This window comes from Dendropsophus ebraccatus, chromosome 6 (assembly GCF_027789765.1).
Source record: "Dendropsophus ebraccatus isolate aDenEbr1 chromosome 6, aDenEbr1.pat, whole genome shotgun sequence".
Taxonomy (NCBI): Eukaryota; Metazoa; Chordata; class Amphibia; order Anura; family Hylidae; genus Dendropsophus; species Dendropsophus ebraccatus.
The window spans coordinates 11,774,606-11,797,608 of NC_091459.1; the positions used below are offsets into that span (position 1 = coordinate 11,774,606).

General features: G+C 42.4%; 1 protein-coding gene across 1 annotated transcript in view; it reads left to right on the plus strand.

Annotated features, from left to right (window-relative positions):
* The first annotated feature begins 5,846 nt into the window (after positions 1-5,846).
* GCM1 (glial cells missing transcription factor 1) overlaps positions 5,847-23,003 on the plus strand; it is a 33,643-nt gene continuing 16,486 nt past the window's right edge. The window contains exons 1-3 of the mRNA XM_069973434.1: positions 5,847-5,995; positions 11,992-12,487; positions 20,088-20,340. Of these exons, the coding sequence (XP_069829535.1) occupies positions 12,416-12,487; positions 20,088-20,340 (325 nt within the window). The 5' untranslated portion in view covers positions 5,847-5,995; positions 11,992-12,415. The remainder of the gene's footprint in view (positions 5,996-11,991; positions 12,488-20,087; positions 20,341-23,003) is intronic.

The following is a 23,003-nucleotide window of genomic DNA, read 5'->3' on the forward strand; positions in this document are numbered from 1 at the left end:
TTACTGTATCCAGGTCCAGTCTCCTGAAGGTTGCTATATAACAGCTATACTTATGGTATCCAGGTCCAGTCTCCTGAGGGCAGCTATATAACAGCTATACTTACTGTATCCAGGTCCAGTCTCCTGAAGGCAGCTATATAACAGCTATACTTACTGTATCCAGGTCCAGTCTCCTGAGGGCAGCTATATAACAGCTATACTTACTGTATCCAGGTCCAGTCTCCTGAAGGCAGCTATATAACAGCTATACTTACTGTATCCAGGTCCAGTCTCCTGAAGGTTGCTATATAACAGCTATACTTACGGTATCCAGGTCCAGTCTCCTGAGGGCAGCTATATAACAGCTATACTTACTGTATACAGGTCCAGTCTCCTGAAGGCAGCTATATAACAGCTATACTTACTGTATCCAGGTCCAGTCTCCTGAAGGCTGCTATATAACAGCTATACTTACTGTATCCAGGTCCAGTCTCCTGAAGGCAGCTATACTTACTGTATCCAGGTCCAGTCTCCTGAAGGCAGCTATATAACAGCTATACTTACTGTATACAGGTCCAGTCTCCATTTTAGTCTTGTGCTGGTTGAAAAAAAATAGACTAGGCACAGGAAGTCCCAGCCAGTACAGAGTCACGGCTTAATGTCTCCATCAATCACATGACTGGCTTCTCTGTGCAGTGCAGATGTCCTGGAAAATGCGGAACTTCCTGAGTTTAGTCTCTTTGATTAAAAAAAAACAAAACTGCTGTGTTTTCCATGATAACTAAAAAACAACAACTTTCTTTATATCACATCTGCTGGTTTAGGTTTGAATGGCAGTGACGCTGTAAATTGGTTGTCCAGCCACTTTATGACAAGATGACTTGTCTGAAGTGGACCACCCACATGACTAGATAAAGGTAAGTAGCATGCAGCAAAAAAGTTCATTTTTGGGAGCTGGGAGGGAAGCTGGTAGGGATTAGTTATATTTGTCAGTGCCAGGGGCTTTATAGGACTGCCTATAACACTGCAGGGCCGTTTTTCGTAGTAATTTTGACCCTTTAAGATCAGCTTACTCTTTTAAAGGGGTACGCCAGCGAAAATATTTTTATTTCAAATCGACTGATAACAGAAACTTGTATAGATTTGTAATTCACTTCTATTTAAAAATCTCCAGTCTTCCAGTACTTGTCAGCTGCTGTATGTCCTGCAGGAAGTGGCGTTTTCTTCTCAGTCTGACACAGTGCTCTCTGCTGCCACCTTTGTCCGAGACAGGAACTGTCCAGCGCAGCAGCATTCCCATAGAAAACCTCTCCTGCTCAGACTGAAAAGAAAACACAACTTTCTGCAGTGCATACAGCAGCTGAGAAGTATGGGAAGACTTGAGATTTTTAAATAGAAGTAAATTCCAAATCTATATAACTTTCTAAAACCAGTTGATTTAAAAGAAAAAGATTTTTGCTGGAGTACCCCTTTAAGCATGCATATGAAGCCCTAAGAGCCGAGCCCTGTAGGGGTTCTTTCTAAAGCATGTGTGGTGGTCTCCTCTGTCTCCCCCACCTCCCGCTCCGCCCTCTGTCCGGCGCCCAGTAATCGCATTGATTGCGCATGCGCCGCCTCGTTACCCCCGACACTGACGCAATGACGTGTTTGGGTCACCGCCGCCTCTCTGGTGTGGCCGCTCAGCGCCATCCCCGCCCTGTGTTTCTGAAGTTCCTGGCCTTTTCCCGCCTCACTTGCCTGTCCCTGCCCCCCCCCTCGCCGCATACCATGGTGCCGCCCGCTGTCATCATCAGCTGGTCGTCTTCCTGGCCCATGAGCCATTGCGCTCATAACCTGCACACGCACAGTGATGCACGCAGCTAGTCGGAGAAAGCCGGTGGCATCACTGCGCGTGCGCGGCTTGGGAGCGCAATGGCTCATGGGCCAGGAAGACGACCAGCTGATTATAGCAGCGGGCGGCACCATGGTATGCGGCGGGGAAAGGCCAGGAACTTCAGAAACACAGGGCGGGGATGGCGCTGAGCGGCCACACCAGAGAGGCGGTGTTGACCCAAACGTCATTGCGTCGGCGCCGGGGGGTTATGAGGCGGCGCATGCGCAAACAATGCGATGACTGGGCGCCGGACAGAGGGCGGTGAGCGGGAGGCGGGGGAGACAGAGAAGACCACCACACAGGAGGTGCTGGCCTAGGGCACGATCGCTGTAGGCCACGCCTCTTAGACACGGTTCCAGCTGCAGTAAAGTATGATTTTCGGGCACTGGAAAGCGACACCAGCGATGATAAACATACCACCAGCAAGAACTTATCATCAGCTACAGGAAGGTATGAGTAGTTGTGGGGGGCACAAAGTGGGTACAGAGTCGCTTTAAGAGTCCTCTGAGGGAGACAGAACATAACGCATGTGACAGATTGTGACCAGCTCTGTCTGCTCTGAGGGCAGGCACCCATCCACAGACAGCTGTTTTGGGATATTTGCCCCTCGTCAGTGTGGAGCAGGATTCTGGCCAGCGGGGGCAATGACAAGTAGACCAACAAATCACAGTAAGCATTGAGCTCAGCAATAAAGACTTGAAGGATTTTACATCTTTACAACTTTTAATTTGGCCATTTCACATATTAGTAGAGGAAACTCCTTCGCTTCAATTTAGAAATTGCAGGTTATTCAAGAAAATTACGTATGTGGCACATTCGTAATGGAGAAAATGTAAACTGTGGTTAAAGGGTTATTCCATTTAAACATTACTTTTGATATGTTGCTGCCCATGGTTAGACTAACATACTTGTTGTTGTTATTATTATTATTATTATTATTATTATCTATCTATGGTGAGACTAACATACTTGTTATAATCTATTCAGTCTCCTTCCCCCAGTTCTGAGCTGCTGCTGAAAACACAAAAATCTGTGTGTGAGCCTTTCTCTCTGTTTCCCCCTCCTCACCTCCTCCACCCTTCTGAGTCGGCTGATGTAAACAAGTCCCTGACTGACTTTACCTGCAACATTCTAGCTTCTTTGTAATGCTGGTAGTATTGATCACAGTGAGTTTAACAGCAACTTGACCACAGAATAACCCTCCCAGCATTACAAAGAAGCTACAAAGTTGCAGATAAAGCCAATCAGGGACTTGTTTACATCAGCCGTCTCAGAAGGGAGGAGGGGGAGACAGAGAGAAAGGCTAACACACGGATTTCTGTGTCTTCAGCAGAAAGCAGCAGTTCATAACTGGGGGAAGGAGACAATAGATAATAACAAGTATGGAATGAATTATTAGTCTCATCATGGGCAGTAATGATGAGACTATGTCATGTTTGAGTGGAATATGGGGGGAGATTTATCAAACATGGTGTAAAGTGAAAGTGGCTTAGTTGCCCCTAGCAACCAATCAGATTCCACCTTTCATTTTCCAAAGAATCTGAGACATTAAAGGTGGAATCTGATTGGTTGCTAGGGGCAACTGAGCCAGTTTCACTTTACACCATGTTTGATAAATCTCGCCCATAGTGCCTAAAGTTCCCTATAAGAAACGGCTTCCCAGGTAACATGTATGCTACTATGATAAAGCTTTGTTGTCTTAGCTGGGTGCAGTCGTGTATACCGCTTATATTTAGTTTGGCCACTCCTGTGCCAACAACAAGAGTGTCTTATTGCGCTCATCCTATCTACTCACCGGTATTATATCAATAAATAGGCCCAACCTGTTGACATAGCACTAATCACAGATTATACAGCGGGATGAGGTTGTGGGATTAGTTGGCTCAGCTCTCATATTTACACTGATGTTAAAAGCCAAAAAATTAATAAAAGTAGTGAGACAAGAACATAGATCAGTCGCCCCTAGCAACCAATCAGATTCCACCTTTCATTCCTCACAGACTCTTTGGAAAATGAAAGGTGGAATCTGATTGGTTGCTAGGGGCGACTGAGCCAGTGTCACTTTACACCATGTTTGATAAATCTCCCCCATAAAAGGTTGTTGGTAGATAAAAAAAAAGACCACCTGGTCCATCTAATCTTCTATTAGTTAAATAATATGTTCTCATGTTGCTCCTGATCTTTCCCCCAACTAATATTAGCCCATGTTCACATGGTGTAACATACCGGCCGGTGTCAGAAAAGATCATCCCAGCTGGTACTGCAGTACCGGCCAGAGGATCTTTACCGCCGCTGTATTCGGATGCGGGCGCATCCATGCGTGCCCGCATCAGAACTCCCCACCGCACACAATGGAGCGTGCGGCCAGAGACGCTTTATTGTGTACACTGACATGTTCTCTGCGGCCACTATTCAATGAATAGCAGCCACAGAAAACTGACGTGACTCCGGCCTGGATCCTATGCTTTAACATACAACATGTGTGCAGTATAGATCACGGCCGTTGTGGCAATTTGCAACAACGGCCGTGATTTCTACAACACATACGTTGTGTGAACATGGCCTTAGATTGTGTCCCCTTGTTCTTGGTTTCATTTTTTTTTACTGAAAACACTTCCTTACATATTTAAAGGTTTTGATCATGTGCCCCTTCCTCTTCTTCCCTCCAGACTATACAGATTTAGGCCATGTTTCCACAGTGTATTTTTCAAGTCAAGAACGTCCATCGTTGGTAATTTAAACAACGTCTGTTCTTGTCTTAAAATAATGATCTGTATGGAACTCTATGAGAACAGCAGATGTTTTTCACACACTGTATTTACCAATGGCCGTTGTTTGGTGCAACCGCCAGAGTGTGAGCAATGGCCGTTGTTAATACTCTGTTCGTACAATGTATGGCCGTTCTGACGAGTTTAATAATGATTTGGATTGCACACACACCCAAATGTGCCCCCAATCCTAATAAAATAATGTTCCTGTGGCAAATGTGGCAGCATTGGCCGCAGGAATATGTCAAACAGCGGCCGTTGTCAATACATAGTGTGAACATAGAATTAGGGGGAAATTTATCAAGACCAGCGTTCTTGTACGCCAGTCATACATAAATCCCCACCCCATGGCGCAGTGATAGCCCACTCAGCCTGGCTGTGGCATTGTCTTGCTTAGTCAGTGATCAGCCGAGCAGGCTGTCTCTACCAAGATGAGCTTGTCTCGTAAGTAGCAGCCAGAGCGTTCAGTGGGGGACACAAAGATGTCACAGGAGCACCCCTGGGGAGCATGACAGGTGAGTATGGGTTGGTTATTTTCTGTACAGCCTCAGAAATATGTAAATGCCCAGAGTACCCCTTTAAGTCTTTCTTTATGCTTAAAGAGACTCTCTCAGTAGGTTTGTAGTGTCCTATCTCAGGGTGGCATAAACTAGTGACAGAGAAGCTGAACAGAATGATGTATCACTTACATTGTTCTGTGCAGCTGATCCAGAGATCTCCTCCTGAATAACATGGACAATAAGTAGTCCTCTCCATTATGTGCATGAGCGCAGTAGTCCTGGATATTCATGAGAAGCAGAAAACTCCGCCCACCAGCTGCTGATTGGCAGTTATCTATCCATGCTGTGTATAGGCAGTCAGCTGTCAATCAGCAGCTGGAGGGCGGGGCGAGGGGTGTGGCAAGAATCCTATTCTCCTGCATATTAGGAGAACGGCTGAATATAATAATGTAAGTAATACACCGATATGTTCAGCATTTCTGTCACTAGTTTATGCTGCCCTCATTTAAGGTGGAATAAACCAAGTGACAGCTGCAATTCACGTTCTAAACTGCTGACACTGTTCGATAGCTCTTTGGGCCAAGAGATACATGGTATCTTTCATATATCTGTAGCATGGAAAAATGCTTTTATTGTGTAAAAGAAAAGAATATATAAAGAGGCTTTCCCAAACTTCTGAAGTGCACCAAGCTGTAACACTTTTACTTTCTCCTCCCATAGTGCACCTGCTTGGGACTCGGCTTCCAGATGTAGAGGTATATAGGTTCCGTACGGCATGCCACGGCACATTCGGCCACAGATGTTGCAGTTGAACTTTTAGATCATGAACACTTGTAGGTTGCAGAACCTGGCGTCCTATAAATGGTTTATTGGAGGTAAGTATGGCGTATATGCAGGTGAAGGAGGTGTTGTAATCTGGCAAGGGGGGAAACCCTTGTATGTGTTGGAGAGCGTCATCCTGCTGAAAAATACCAGTTGGAAGCCCTACACTGAGAGGTAACACGTGGCTGCGGAATGTCCAGCACATATCACTCTTAGGGCCTGAGACGATTATCGTGTGAAAAATCGTTATATCGTTCGAATTTAAACGAAAATCGTTCTGTGTAATTGCAGGCAATGATCGAAAAATCATTTGTATGTCGTTGATCGTTGATTTAGATCTAAACCTAAAATTATCGTTAATCGTTCGCTGTAATTCCACATTCGTTCGCTCAAGTTCCGCATTTATTCACTAATCGTTCAGTGTAATGCTGCGTTTACGCGAAGCGATAATTCGCCTAATCAATTGTTTAACGATTTTGAAGCAACGATTTGGTTTTTATAACGATCAGCGTTTAGACAAATAAATCATTAGAAAATTCGTAAAAAAAATCGTTATTGAGATAGTTTTTAAGATCGGTTAAGTCCATCTTTTACATAGGGTGAATCTTTGAAAGACTGTTTGCACAAAGTGATCTGCGAATTTAAGTGAATGAGGAACAACGATTTGAGAACATGTTGAAAGTTCACAACGAACGATTTATCGCTCGTCACTTGATCGTTTGCTGTGTTTACACGGAACGATTATCGCTCAAATGCCATCATTATTGTGAAAATTCGAACGATAATCGTTCCGTGTAAACGCAGCATAATTGCACATTGTTCCTTGTTTTGCTGGGATCAGATGGAGTAAATGATCATAGTAACGATTGTAACTAACAACTATCGTTCTGTGCAATATGGTGAACGATTTCAGGTTAACGATAAACAATCTCGTTTGCGATTGTTTATCGTTAGAATCTCAGCCTGGACATAGGGTCCTATCCAACTAATTGAATTTTAACAATAAACGATTGCAAACGAGATTGTGTATTGTTAACCTGAAAGCGTTTACCATATTACACAGAACAATAGTCGTTACGACAATCGTTTACTCTATCTGATGCCAGAAGAAGAAACGATTTGGAATTACACTCAACGATTATTGAACAAATGCGGGATTAACAAGTTTAGGGACAGATCTCAACGACACATGAACAATTTTTTGATCGTGGCCTGCAATTACACAGGGAGATTATTGTTTAAATTTCAACGATATAACGATTTTCTGCACGATAATCATCCTGTGTAATAAGGCCCTATTATAAGGAACGTTACGGCCGATAATCGTCCCGTGTAATAGAACACAACGATCAGCCGACATGCTGCTGCTGCAGCTCTGTGGAATTGGAGCGGCGGCAGCAGATCGCCACAAATGGCTATGGGCAGCCCGGACGGTCTAGCGATCACCCGGCAGCCCCCCCGCACCTCTCGACTGATATCATGTGACACAGAGGGGGAAGAGACTCAAGCTTAGTGCGGTCTTCATCCAGCCTAATCTCCCGATCGGTACAGGTGACCTCTCTCTTTGACATGACAAGTTTTTACAAACGACAGAGACACTTAAAGTATATTGCGATTTACTAAATTGTTTCCGGCAGCAATTTTTAGGTTTTTGTAAAATTTTAGTGTACTGACACATTTACTAAAAAGGGAAGACACAATTTGTCCAAAACGCCGACAAACCTGTTGTGGGTGTGTCATGGGTGTGTCATGGGTGTGTCGTTTAAAACCCACCACAGTAGTCATTTTTTAATGGGTTTTCTATTCTAAAAAACAGCCACTTCTCGTGTGACGGGATGGTCGGGTTTTAGTTTTGTCCTGAGAAAAACTGAGAAAGATTTACATAGGGCGGGCGCCACATTCATGAATTTGGCACAAAAAAGCATAAAATTAGGGCGTTGTTTGTAAATGAGGTCCAGTATGTCAGTCAGCCACCATTCTGTCCCACTGTTGTTAGGCTCCTTTACTTTAAGTTACCCTGTAGTTAGGCCTCCATACTGTATACCTCCCTCCCCTCTCTGTAGTTCCCCCATACTGTATACCTCCCTCCCCTCTCTGTAGTTCCCCCATACTGTATACCTCCCTCTCCTCTCTGTAGTTCCCCTATACTGTATACCTCCCTCCCCTCTTTGTAGTTCCCCCATACTGTATACCTCCATACCCTTTCTGTAGTTCCCCCATACTGTATACCTCCCTCTCCTCTCTGTAGTTCCCCCATACTGTATACCTCCCTCCCCTCTCTGTAGTTCCCCCATACTGTATACCTCCCTCCCCTCTTTGTAGTTCCCCCATACTGTATACCTCCGTCCCCTCTCTGTAGTTCCCCTATACTGTATACCCCCCTCTCCTCTCTGTAGTTCCCCCATACTGTATACCTCCCTCCCCTCTCTGTAGTTCCTCCATACTGTATACCTCCCTCCCCTCTCTGTAGTTCCCCCATACTGTATACCTCCCTCCCCTCTGTAGTTCCTCCATACTGTATACCTCCTTCCCCTCTCTGTAGTTCCCCCATACTGTATACCTCCCCTCTCTGTAGTTCCCCCATACTGTATACCTCCCTCCCCTCTCTGTAGTTCCCCCATACTGTATACCTCCCTCCCCTCTCTGTAGTTCCCCCATACTGTATACCTCCCTCCCCTCTCTGTAGTTCCCCCATACTGTATACCTCCCTCCCCTCTCTGTAGTTCCCCCATACTGTATACCTCCCTCCCCTCTGTAGTTCCTCCATACTGTATACCTCCCTCCCCTCTCTGTAGTTCCCCCATACTGTATACCTCCCTCCCCTCTCGAGTTCTCCCATACTGTATACATCCCTCTCTGCAGGTAGTTCTCATACTTTATACCTTCCTTCCGCCTGTATAGTTGGCCCATGTACCCTTCGTCCACTCATATCCATATTCAATGTCCCCTACTGTACATCTTCTTACCCCTTCTGCCTCCCCTGCAGCTTGTGTTGAGCAGGTCGGGGCGGAGCATAACAAGTCTGGCCCTGATTGGCTGATGCTCATCCACCCAGTGTCAGGGATCTGGTCAGCTGACTTTAACAAGGGCTTATTTTTGGATTAAGGGTTCTTAACTAGAGATGAGCGAACCTGGAGCATGCTCGAGTCGATCCGAACCCGAACTTTCGGCATTTGATTAGCGATGGCTGCTGAACTTGGATAAAGCTCTAAGGCTATGTGGAAATCATGGATATAGTCATTGGCTGTATCCATGTTTTCCAGACAACTTTAGAGCTTTATTAAAGTTCAGCAGCCCCAGCTAATCAAATGCCGAACGTTTGGGTTCGGATCGACTCGGACCCGAACCCGGTTCGCTCATCTCTATTCTTAACCTTTTAAAGTGTCAATGGCGTTTGTTTGTTTTTTGCAGAAATCAATAGTACAGGCAATTTTAAGAAACTTTGTTTTATTAGCTGAAAAATGCATTTTTATCATGAAAAAAATAAAATAAAAATGTTTAAATCTGTCCCCCCTGTCTCCATGGTTTTCTATGGAGGGGGGGGGGGGGTGGAGGAAAATGAGGCACCAAGACAGGACAACAAAGAGTTAATTTACAGCTACATCACCAGGCTATCTCCTCTGAAGTCAGCACTGACCTCTCTGACCTCTGAATACCGGCTTTCATACAGCTCCCACTGGGTAATCCTTTGTTCTCTGCTCTCTGCTGGCGACTAATCTCCCTCCTCCCCCCTCCCCTATCCATAGGTTACACAGGGCCTGACTGATGTAAAAGAGTCGAGATTTCCTGATAATGAGCAGTAAATGGGAGAGAGGAGGGGGGGGGGGACCTGGGGAAAGTCTTTTTGAATGCAGATAATGGCAGATTTGCCTAATAAACCCAATTACAACATTTCTTAAAATCGCCTGCACTATTGATTTCTGAAAAAAAAATGACAGTGACTCTTTAACGATAAATGATCGCAAACGAGATTGTTTATTGTTAACCTGAAATTGTTCACCATATTACACAGAACAATAGTTGTCAGTTACTATCTCCGAGAAAAAGAAGGAACAATGTGCAACTACACTGAAAAATTAGTGAACTATTACAACGAACGATAAACGATGATTCTAGGGTCAGATCTAAATCAACGATCAACGACACGCAAACAATTGTTTGATTGTTGCCTGCAATTACACAGCACGAGTATCATTAAATTTGAACGATATAACAATATATATAAATTTGAACGTTTTGAGTTTGACACAAAAATTACGCCCACTACTTCTTTGTGTATGTTAAAAAAATGGATCCATTTTGATCTTTTTTTTATTATGGATGTCAATGAAAAAATGGATCAATACGGATGCGCATAATTGCATCCTTTTTTTTCCATCCGTTTTTTGCAAAAACGTAGTGTGAACCCGGCCTTATTTCAAAAAGCCTGCAAAGTGAAGCTAGGTCTTGTTTTCAGAAAAAAACGATTTGTTTTGCAGTCATTAAAATGTTTTTTTTTTTTTTTTTTTTTTTTTTTAAATGTGAAGAAAAACAGTCTTCTGCTTCTTTATTGGCTGTGTTCATAGCTACCCATAGGCTTTTCAGAAATGTTACAATGATTGTCAGACACAATTCTTGAGTGTTCAGGCATCATATTACCTGCCTTTTACTTTTCACTTTTTATTGCTGACTAGAAATAGCTATAGTTTCTAAGTAAACAGTCACATAACACAGCTAACCTTTTGGTGTCCTAAACAGCAATGCAGAAAATGTAAGCCGTCACATAATGTGTGAAATAGGCGATAACCACCTACTTAAAGGGGTTGTTCACTAAAAAACATTTTCTTTCAAATCAACTGTCTTCCAGTACTTATCAGCTGCTGTATGTGGTGTATTATTTCCAGTCTGACACAGTGCTCTCTGCTGCCACCTCTGGCCGTGTCAGGAACTACCCAGAGCAGCAGCAAATCCCCATAGAAAATCTCTCCTGCTCTTCAGGCTGAAAATACCTCATCCTGCAGGACATACAGCGGCTGATAAGTACTGTAGGGCTTGAGATCTTTTATAAGAAGTAAATTACACATCTCTGGCACTTTCTCGTACCAGTTGATTTGATTTAAAGTGTTTCATGGCCGTGCTGCTTTATGACTAGTTGTACTATGACTAGTGGAAACCAGAAAGCCCAGGTGCTTTTTGCTGCTGCTGTTTTTAGTTGACAGCAGATCAGCCCACACTGTTACAGAGTAACAAACCGCAGCCGTGTAAAAGCAGCTTAAAGGGGTTATCCAGCGCTACAAAAACATGGCCACTTTCCCCCTCTCTTATCTCCAGTTCAGGTGCGGTTTTTAATTAAGCTCCATGTCAGGAATTGTCCAGAGCAGTAGTAAATCCCCATAGAAAACCTCTCCTGCTCGGGACAGTTCCTGACATGGACAGAGGTGGCAGCAGAGAGTGTCAGACTAGAAATAAAATATATTCACCAGAGTACCCCTTTAAATATAAGGTGCTGTTTTATCTGAATACTCACAGAGCTTAAAGGGGTACTCCAATGAAAATAGTTTTCTTTCAACACAACTGGTATCAGATTTGTTATTTATTTCTATTTAAAAATATCAAGTCTTCCAGTACTTATCAGCTGCTGTATGTCCTGCAGGAAGTGGTGTATTCTCTCCAGTCTGACATAGTGCTCTGTGCTGCCACCCCTGTCCATGTCAGGAACTGTCCAGAGCAGGAGAGGTTTTCTATGGGGATTTGCTGCTGCTCTGGACAGTTCCTGACATGGACAGAGGTGGCAGCAGAGAGCACTGTGTCCAACTGGAAAGAATACACCACTTCCTGCAGGACATACAACAGCTGATAAGTATGGGAAGCTTTGAGATTTTTACATAGAAGTAAATTACAAATCTATATAACTTTCTGAAACCAGTTGATTTAAAATAATAATAATAATAATAATAATATATTTATTTATTTGTATAGCGCCAACAGATTCCGCAGCGCTTAAAAGAAAAAGCTTTTCACCAGAGTACCCCTTTAAATATAAGTTTCTGTTTTATCTAAATACTCACAGAGCTTAAAGCAGGAGACTATGTCCAGAAAAAGAAGACTCACTGCCAGGACTTGTCATCTTCTGCAAGCCTGCTGAACCTGCCGTCAAAAGAAGATCACATGACGTCAAAGAAGTTCTTCAAAGTGAATGTAGCAGATTGTCTTCTCTTCCTCTTATCTATCTACATTTGTACATTTTGTCATCACAATGGTGTTATCTGCACATTTGCCTCAGTTTTGCGATGCAATTTCTGAAACGAGTTTTTCTGGCAAAACAAGATGGATTTTTCCCTCTAAACTATCTTGTTTGTGTCACTTGCTGCAGTAGCGTTAGGAAGTGACTTCCTTGTCACAACTGCTTGGAAGTGGTCAGATCTAGCTTAGAGTCTAGCGTCTGCCCACAGACCCCCGGCCATCACACAGCGCCCGGCTAGAGCCACTCCACAATGGAACAGAAGCTGCTACTCTCTCAAAACAAGGTTCCTAACTGGGACATCAATGATATAAAGCTTCCTCAGGTATGGCACCTATCATACAAAGCTCTCCGCTCTCTCTTCTTATCACGTTCCATGTCTAATCTGTCATCAATATCAGACCAGGCTCTAATATTCATGGTCCCGTGACTGTATAGCTGTATGGAAGTGCAAGAAAACAATGACTGGTAACATATTGTATCAATGGAATCGGAAACGTTATTAGAATTAAAATGATAAAATATATATATATAAATATATATATATATATATATATATATATATATATATATATATATATATATATACTGCGGAATGCTTAAGTCTATAGTAATGATCTGATATATATATATATATATATATATATAATATATATATATACATTTATTTAAATATATATTTATTTATATATCTTTTAATTATTCTTACAGGCATCAATATATATATATTTTTTTTTTATAGTATAGAATAGATTCAAATGGTGCAGCGAGGATTTTCCATGTATTTTAATTATTATATAGTTAATTATTATATTATTATAATAGTCAAACTGATTTCAACACAACACGGCTCAGTCTTCTAGAATGATTCCTATGAGGTCAATCAAACCCTTGACCTACCTTAAGGAATAAGCAGATGACACTGCCCTGTCCCTCTCTGCTAATGATAGATGTAGTGATGTCGGTTTACCTGGCATCTCAAGAGTTAAACACTGGAGCCATAAACATATATATATATATATATAATCATAAAGATTCTAGACTATGGGAGAGACTTAAAGTGATACTGCCTCCCCAATTCGTCGGTTGACAGGCAGGGATATAAGGCAGCTTGGCCCCATTTCCCCGATTGAGGTGAAGCTCTGCCTAGGTGACACTGTCCACCGATGGAATGAATTTATTTTAGAGGAGAGAGAAGACACAGACAAGTTTTATACAGGTATATATAGAATGTGCAGCATCTAAGCTTGCACATGGAGTAAGGGGGGGGTAACAGTATCCCTATATATATGATAACAGTTTCCCCTTCCCCTTATGAATACTCTATAAAATTATCACACTTAAATTTTACAATTATATATTTTTTATTTTAAGAAAGATTTAGATTATCTTAAATTTAAAGGTGGACATTCACGTCAGAATAAGGGCGTATTATACGGGACGATTATCGTTCAAAAATCGTTAGATCGTTCAGATTTAAACGATAATCGTTCAGTGTAATAGCAGGCAACAATGAAACGACCAGTGAGAAAACGTTGATTGTTTGATAGAATCTGGACCTATTTTTTTATTGTTGATCGTTCGCAAATCGTTCGGTGTTATAACACGTTGTTCGGTCGTTCCCTGGTCTATCAGCCCGGAAAGGACGAGAGCAAGAACGTCCGTAAGTAACGATCATCGTCCTGTGTAATAGGGCGAATGATTTAAAATCTTTGTCATAGCGGTCGTTTGAGATTGTTTATCGTTAATCGCTGAAAAATCTTCCTATGTAATACCACCCTTATTTTCTAATAATTGCACCTTCTCACCAAGCATCTTACCTATTGTGCTTTAGTCCAACCCAGCCTTGTGCAGGTCTACGATTTTGTCTCTAGTGTCCTTCCACTGCCCTTTGGTCTTGGCCATGGCGGAGAGGTTGGAATGTGATTGATTGAGTGTGAGGACAGTTGTTCTTTATACAAGTAACAAGTTCAAAAAAGTGCAATAATTCAGGTAACGAGTGCAGAGTAGGAGGAGCTTCTTAAAGGACTGTGATCAAATCCTTATTTCATTAAATAAGGTGCAAATTAATTATTTAAAAATCATACAATGGGATTTTCAGTTAGGGTGCATTCACACGTACAGGATCTGGTGCAGATTTGATTTGCTTTGAATCTGCGACTTTAAATCTGCTGCGGATCCTGTACGTGTGAACGCACCCTAATTAGGCTGGGTTCACACACTGTATACTTCAGGCAGTATTTGGTCCTCAAGTCAGGTCCTCATAGCAACCAAAACCAGGAGTGGATTGAAAACACAGAAAGGCTCTGTTCACACAATGGTGTAATTGAGTGGATGGCCGTCATATAACGGTAAATAACTGCCATTATTTCAATATAACAGCCGTTGTTTTAAAATAACAGCAAAAATTTGCCATTAAATGACGGCCATCCACTCAATTACAACATTATGTGAACATAGCCTTTCTGTGTTTTCAATCCACTCCTGGTTTTGGTTGCTATACAGCCTCATAAATACAGCCTCAAATATACATAGTGTGAACCCAGCCTAATTAAAGTGAATCTATGATAATAATTACAGACATCTCCATTCTCTGTAGGTGGAAAACTTGTAAAATCTGCAAAGTATCAGATACTTATTTTCTCCACGGTAGTAAATAATTGTCAGTCAAACATCACTGTGATTGCCAGGTTTTTTTTCTTCTTGCCATTCCTTAGACATGCTCATCTGATTTTAGCATGCATTTTTATTTTATTGATTAGAAATAAATTCATGTCTTAAGAGAGACAATAATTGGCCGTGGAGTCACAGGTAGGGATGGTCCGAACCTGCTGAGGCTCGGCAGCAGATTCCCGCTGTCTGCCTGCTCCGTGCAGCGGGCAGATACAGCGGGAGTAACGCCTGGAAAACTGGCATACAGCTTATGGCTATGGCTGTATCCCAGTTTTCCAGGCGGTCCTCCCGCTGGATCCGCCTGCTCCACGGAGTGGGCAGACAGCGGGAATCATTACTGAGGGTTCGGGTTCGTACGAACCCGAACCAAACTCGGTTCGGACCATCCCTAGTCACAGGGCCCACATGAAGTCATCAGCCGATCCCAACAAAAACAGCAGTTTCAGAGAAGTTTAATCTTACCCATACTTCTATTTAAAAATCTACAGTTTCCCAGTACTTATCAGCTGCTGTATGCCCTACATGAAGTGGTGAATTCTTTCAAGCCTGACACAGTGCTCTCTGCTGCCATATCTGTCCATGTCAGGAACTGTCCAGAGCAGCAGCAAATCCCCATAGAAAACTCTCCTGCTCTGGACAGTTCCTGACATGGACAGAGGTGGCAGCAGAGAGCACTGTGTCAGACTGGAAAGAATACACCACTTCCTGCAGGGCATACAGCAGCTGATAAGTACTGGAAAACTTAAGCTTTTTAAACAGAAGTAATTAAAAAATCAATATAACTTTCTGAAACCAGTTGATTTAAAAGAAAAAAATTGCTGGACAACCCCCTTTAAAGAGAACCTATCACCTATCTATCCACTGTCCCTAATGTGTCTCTATGAGTCCCTAAATCTCACTATAAAGATACACACTGCCTTTGCAGTCTGTATCTAATACTTTGCCTCATCCTCTGTTCCCTGGCTGTATCGGCAGGCGCCGCCATCTTGATGACGTCACAGCGGGAATGCAGTGATGTCACCAAGATGACGACGCCCCCCTGAAACAGTCAGGGAATGAGGATCAGGTAAAGTATTTGCAGTCTGTATCTTTATAGTAAGATTAAGGGACACTTGGGGACACAGTAATACACAGCGATCTCGCGCTGGATAGCGTGAGATCACAGTGTATTAACAGATCGGTGGGAAACGGATCATGGGGTCTTATCCCGCCGCTCTGCATACAGGGAAATTCGGGGCTCGCACCGGCTCTCTTGAAAAGACAGGAAAATAAAAAGCGAATAATTTAAAAAAACGTGACAGTAAAAATAATTAATTATATTTACAAATGTTTTTAAAATAATAATTTACATGTAATTAGGGAATAAAACTGTATGTAGGATAAAGGAGGCGGATTCCTAATCTGTCATTGTTAGCTTTCTCCTCCTTTGTATTTCCCCGCTGTAATCCGACGTTCTGGGCTGATGCATAGAGGGGACGACTTAGACTTAGTATAGTAAAGGAATGCAAGAACATAAAAAGATAAAAACTGCAGATATAGAATCAGCGTTGTATACTCTACTGATTTAAAATCTACTGATAACTTAAAAATTTCAAATCAATTGGTGCCAGAAAGTGCCAGAGATTTGGAATTTACTTCTATTATAACATCTTGATTCTTCCAGTACTTATCAGCTGCTGCCGTGTCATACCGGAACGAATATACCATATCTGCAGGGCATACAGCAGCTGATAAGTATGGGTAAACTTGAGATTTAAATAGAAGTAAATTACAAATCTATATAACTTTCTGAAACCAGTTGATTTGAAAGAAAAATAAGTTCCCCTTTAAAGATAGAAAGTGCAGGGCCGTATTTACCACTAGGCACCCGTGGTCCGGTGCCTAGGGCAGCACCTTGCAGGGGGGCAGGACCATGGTGCAGGGGGAAGGAAACAACTTTTTTTTTGTTTTTATTTTTTTAGTCTCCCACCTCCTGTTCAGACTTGCCAGTAAATCTGATGTCTTTTTGAGGGGGGTAGGGGGGGAGGTATGGTCAGGTCTGGTGTGGTGGTGAAGTCCTGAAGCTATTACCTACCAATCTACCAATCCTGTGGTGAGAATTCCCGCAGACGGCTCTAATCATTAATTCAATGTGGAAATTTATGTTTTAAGCTGGTAAAAACCATGAAAAATGCCAGACAATGTTTCTACATGTAGAGAAATGTGTGTGGCTGAAACCAGGCTCCCCAAGAAGGGGCGTCTTCAGATTTAGTGCCTAGGGCAGCAGCAGCTGTTAATACGGCCCTGAGAAAGTGACCATGCTGCCATTCATGGTTCATGTTCATTGTTGGTTCTCATTCATGACCATAGTTCATTAAGAATACGGGTAAATTCACACGGGCGTATCCGCAGCGGATTTAACGCTGCGAACTCGCAGCTAAATCCGCAGCAAATGCCTCTCCTGTGAATTCCAATGTGATTACATACCAGTATGTAAGTGCCGGCCCCATTAACCCCCGCTGCTTCGGATAATACATTACCCGCACCACGATCCGTCCGCGTCTGAGGTCCCGCACAGCCAATCAGTGCACGGCCCCATCACAGTCACTGATTGGCTGTGCGGAACATCCATATGTACAATGGGGGAGATTTATCAGATATGGTGTAAAGTGAAACTGGCTCAGTTGCCCCTAGCAACCAATCAGATTCCACCTTTCATTTTCCAAAGAGTCTGTGAGGAATGTAAAGTGGAATCTGATTGGTTGCTAGGGGCAACTGGGCCAGTCTCACTTTACACCATGTCTGATAAATCTCCCTATATATATATGAGAGGTCCCACCAAGCTAAAAATCCTCATGGAGGGGGTGTGGAGAAAATAATAAACAATAAAACCCACCCATCTCCCAAACCACCGCCGCGCTGCTCCCGGGCCCCATTCACCGCCACTTGATGTCCCTTCTCCTTTAAGAGACACAATAATCTTAGTGCTCCTCCTCGCTTTCTAAGAGCCATAGCGCTTTTATTTCCCCCCTACAGGGCTGGTCGGGGTGTCGTTTTTTGCCCCATGATCTCTAATTTTTATTAATATCATATTGGGGTAACAGAAAAATTTTGATCGCTTTTTATTGCATTTTTTCTGATATTTAATATAAAAAAATCAGTAATTCTGGTGTGTTTTTTTGTTTGTTTTTTTGTTTACGTCGTCCACTGTACAGGAACAATAATGTTGTATATTAATAGATCAGACAATTCCGCACGCTATGATATGTAATATGTTTTTTTATTTTATTTTTTAAAATATTTTTATTTTTATAATGGGCAAGGGGGTATATTAAATTTTTATAAACTTTTTTTACTACACTTTTTTACACTTTCTTTTTCACAGTAAAACATGCAATTATTAGATTGCATGTACTGATCTATGCTATGCCATAGCATAGCATAGATCAGTGTTATCGGCGATCTATGCATAGAGTCTGCCTGAGAGCAGACTCTATGCACAGATCGCTGATCAGCACAAGCGATCGGGACCCCCACAGCATGGCTGCAAGGGTCCCGATCACTCAGTGACAGAAGCTTGTCCTGTCACTGAGTACCTTAAATGCTGCCTCTCATTACCCTCAGCTCCCGGGACACTGTTGTGTGTGGGACCGCTCTCACTGCAGCGGTCCCGCACACATCCACCCCCTTCAGGGTCAGGAACATGCATATACAATCCTGCTGCACTTGGTATGTGCAGCAGGAACGTATATATACGTATTGCTGACATGAAGAGGTTAACAACTAAAGAAAATTCAAAAGGGGTTGTTCACAATTTTTTTTTTTAAATAACCCTAACCCCAGGGGGGCTTCTAGTATCATTATTAATAAAAAGCCCCCTCCCCTAATAAAAGTTTGAATCACCCCCTTATCCCATGTTATAAATCAAAATAAATAAATAAACATGTTTGCTATCGCCACGTGCGTAATCGCCCGAACTATTAATTAATCACATTCCTGATCTCACACGGTAAACGGCGTCAGCGCAAAAAAAAAACCCAAAGTGCAAAATTGCGCATTTTTGGTTGCATCAAATCCAGAAAAATTGTAATAAAAAGTGATCAAAAAGTCGCATATGCGCAATCAAGGTACCGATAGAAAGAACACATCATGGCGCAAAAAATGACACCTCACACAGCCCCATAGACCAAAGGATAAAAGCGCTATAAGCCTGGGAATGGAGCGGTTTTAAGGAACATATTTATGTTAACAATGGTTTGAGTTTTTTACAGGCCATCAAATAAAATGAAAGTTATACATGTTACCTATCGTTGTAATCGTAACGACTTGAGGAACATATATAACAAGTCAGTTTTACCCCAAGGTGAATGGCGTAAAAAAAATACCCTCCAAATAAAAGAAATGCGGTTTTTTTTTCAATTTCACGACACATTGAATTTTTTTCTGGTTTCGCAGTGTACTTTATGCGAAAATTTTGCCTGTCATTGCAAAGTACAATTAGTGGCGCAAAAAATAAGGGCTCATGTGGGTTTCTAGGTGAAAAAATGCAAGTGCTATGGCCTTTTAAGCACAAGGAGCAAAAAACAAAAAAAGCAAAAATTAAAATTGGCCGGTCCTCTAAGGGTTAAAAAAAAAAACAGTCTAAGGAATAATATATCATTTTAATGGTGAAATGTTATACTAAGTTATACTACTAATTTGGCTCTTTCTTTGATCAATTTGATCAGCTTAAAGGGGTTATCCAGCGCGACAAAAACATGGCCACTTTTCCCCCTCTCTTGTCTCCAGCTCAGGTGCGGTTTGCATTTAAGCTCCATTTACATCAATGGAACTGAGTTGGAAATCCCACCCAATCTGGAGACAAGAGAGGGGGAAAGTGGCCATGTTTTTGTAGCGCTGGATTACCCCTTTAATTGCAAAGATATGCTATCCAGCCTGGACCCGACCTGCCCACCTTGACTGCCAGCTCCTATTTCATCCCCTATAAAACTGGCCTCACCAGTTCTTTCTTTTCACCACAGCCAGAAATTCCTCTTCATATTCAATGAGTATCTATGGGCTGACCTAATGAACAAGGGCCCGATCCAGTAACTTTTTGATTTTTTTTTTTTGCCTATCTTTTCTTACTTATTTGTAAGATTCTACCACTGGGTTGGCATAGATGTCAGTTCTTTATTCCTGTACGTGTTTTATTGCATCGGGATCATAGACGTCCTCCAAAAACCATTGAAAGATATTGGAAATAACCAAAAAGTTCATATTATCCTTTTCAGGAACTGGAAAAAACCGACTGGTTCCAAGAGTGGCCCGATTCCTACGTGAAGCATATTTACAGCTCTGCCGACAAGAACGCCCAGAGACACCTAAGTGGCTGGGCGATGCGGAATACCAACAATCACAACTCTCGCATCTTGAAGAAGTCCTGTCTCGGCGTCCTTGTATGCAGCGATGACTGTACAACAGTGGACGGCAGGAAAATATACTTAAGGCCTGCCATCTGTGACAAAGCGCGGCAAAAACAGCAAAGTGAGTACGCTCTTATTATCAGTATACGGAACCCTAAAATAGATTACATTTCTATATTTCTTGTGGTGTTGAAAAAGTCAATTCTGATTTAAAAGGGAATTATCAGCAGGTTAGACGAATCTAACGGATTGTGCATGGGGCACTGGGGAGGAAGGTATCTCTCTTTTTCTGTTAAATCACCCGGTTTCAGAAAGTTATATAGATTTGTCATTTAATTCTATTTAAAAATCTCCAGTCTTCCAGTATTTATCAGCTGCTGTATGTCCTGCAGAAAGTGGTGTATTCTTTGCAGTCTGACACAGTGCTCTCTGCTGCCACCTCTGTCCATGTCAGGAACTGTCCAGAGCAGGAGAGGTTTTTTATGGGTATTTGCTGCTGCTTTGGACAGTTCCTGACATGGACAGAGGTGGCAGCAGAGAGCACTGTGTCAGACTGCAAAGAATACAACACTTTCTGCAGGACATACAGCAGCTGATATGTACTGGAAGACTTGTGATTTCTAAATCAAAGTAAATTACAAATCTATATACCAGTTGATTTGAAAGAAAAAGACTTTTGCCGGAGTACCCCTTTAATTATAAATGGAATTGTAGCTCTTCGCTAATTCCCCTTTTTTCATCTTAGACAAGGAGTGCACACAGAATTAAAGCTATTATTATTCCCACAGGTACTGTAGTGTGAAAAAAGTTAGGAATTTACCAATGTAATTTTTTCTTATAGGGGACAGATGAATATATAACCGGGAATTCTTATTATCAGCTGACTAGGCTAATACTGTTCTGTATATAAGGCCAAGAGAGTAGCCCACAAAAGAGCAAACGCTCACTTGATCACTTGAGGCTGGGTTCACACTACATATATTTCAGTTAGTATTGTGGTCCTCATATTGCAACCAAAACCAGGAGTGGATTGAAAACACAGAAAGGATCTGTCCACACAATGTTGAAATTGAGTGGATGGCCGCCATATAACAGTAAATAACGGCCATTATTTCAATACAACAGCCATTGTTCTTAAATATTTGCCATTAAATGGCGGCCATCCACTCAATTTCAACAATGTAATAAGGGAAATGTGGCAACAATGATGGCAGTAAAGGGCCACACTAACAACCCAGCTGCCATGAGCACCAACTAGTTCCATCAGTCTGGGCATGTAATACCACACTAGGGCCCTATTACAGGGGATGGTTATCGTGCAAAAAATCGTTATATCGTTCGAATTTAAATGATAATCGTTCTGTGTAATGGCAGGCAACCATTGTATGTCGTTGATCGTTGATTTAGGTCTGAACCTAAAATTATCGTTAATCGCTGTAATTCCACATTTGTTCACTAATCGTTCAGTGTAATAGCACATTGTCCATTGTTTTGCTGGGATCAGAAGCAATAGGCGATTGTAGTAACGATCCCAATAATGAGCATAGGATCAATCGTAACTAACGACCATCGTTCTCTGTAATATGGTGTACGATTTCAGGTTAACGATAAACAATCTTGTTTGCGATCATTTGTCGTTAGTCGGTAATCGTTAAAAATCGCTCCGTGTAATATGACCCTTAGGGATCTATTACAAGGAACGATAATCGGCCAAATCGGCCTGATTCTTCCGATTATGGCTCCGAGTAATAGAGACAACGACCAGCCGATGAAATGATCATCAGCAGATCACTTCTTTAGGCCCTGACCTAAAATCATGGCTGACGATTCAACAAACAGTAGAACAAAACATGAGATAGGGCTATGCGTAATCAAGTAATTTATTAGTAAGTAAATCTATGACAGTTATAAAAAAAACACTGGCAAAAGCAAAAACTCCTGTATACAGAAAAAAGGACTTGTACGTTCAGGCCATGTTCACACGTAGTAAAACACTGGCTGTTCTGCAGCACCGGCCGGATGATCTTTAATCTAATGAATTCGGAAGCGGACGCACTCGTGTGCGCCCACATTCGAATTCCCCGCTGCACACAATGGAGCATGAGGCCGGTGCCGCACGCTCCATTGTGTGCACTGACAGGTTCTCATGTCAGTTTTTTGTGGCACTGCTAGTGATCCCGGCCTGGGTGTATACTATGGGGAGATTTATCAAACATGGTGTAAAGTGTAACTGGCCCAGTTGCCCCTAGCAACCAATCAGATTCCACCTTTCATTTTCCAAAGAGTCTGTGAAGAATGAAAGGTGGAATCTGATTGGTTGCTAGGGGCAACTGGGCCAGTTTCACTTTACACCATGTTTGATAAATCTCCCCCTATGTGTATACACTCCAGCCGGAATTCCCTCTAACTGCACTGCACATAGGTTGTGTATTAATCACGGCCGTTGTTGCACATCGGCAACAAAAGCCGTGATTAGTACACAACTTACGTTGTGTGAACATAGCCTCAAGTAGCAATAAACTCCGCATGAGAGGATAATTTTGGACCAGTCTGGGTCCCCTCTAGTCTGCCACTGCTGGCGAGCATGGATGGATGTCTCCTATGCAGGACAGATTGTGGGCACACCGACCCTACCTATTACTCACATATCAAGGGACCTGCACGGAATTTAGATCTGCGATAGCCACTGCTATGCTGGACCTAAGTTGTCCGGGGTCAACCTGTGAGTACTGCGCCACAACTGTCCTTGGATCATTTCCTTCATATGCAAATTGAACTGTATTG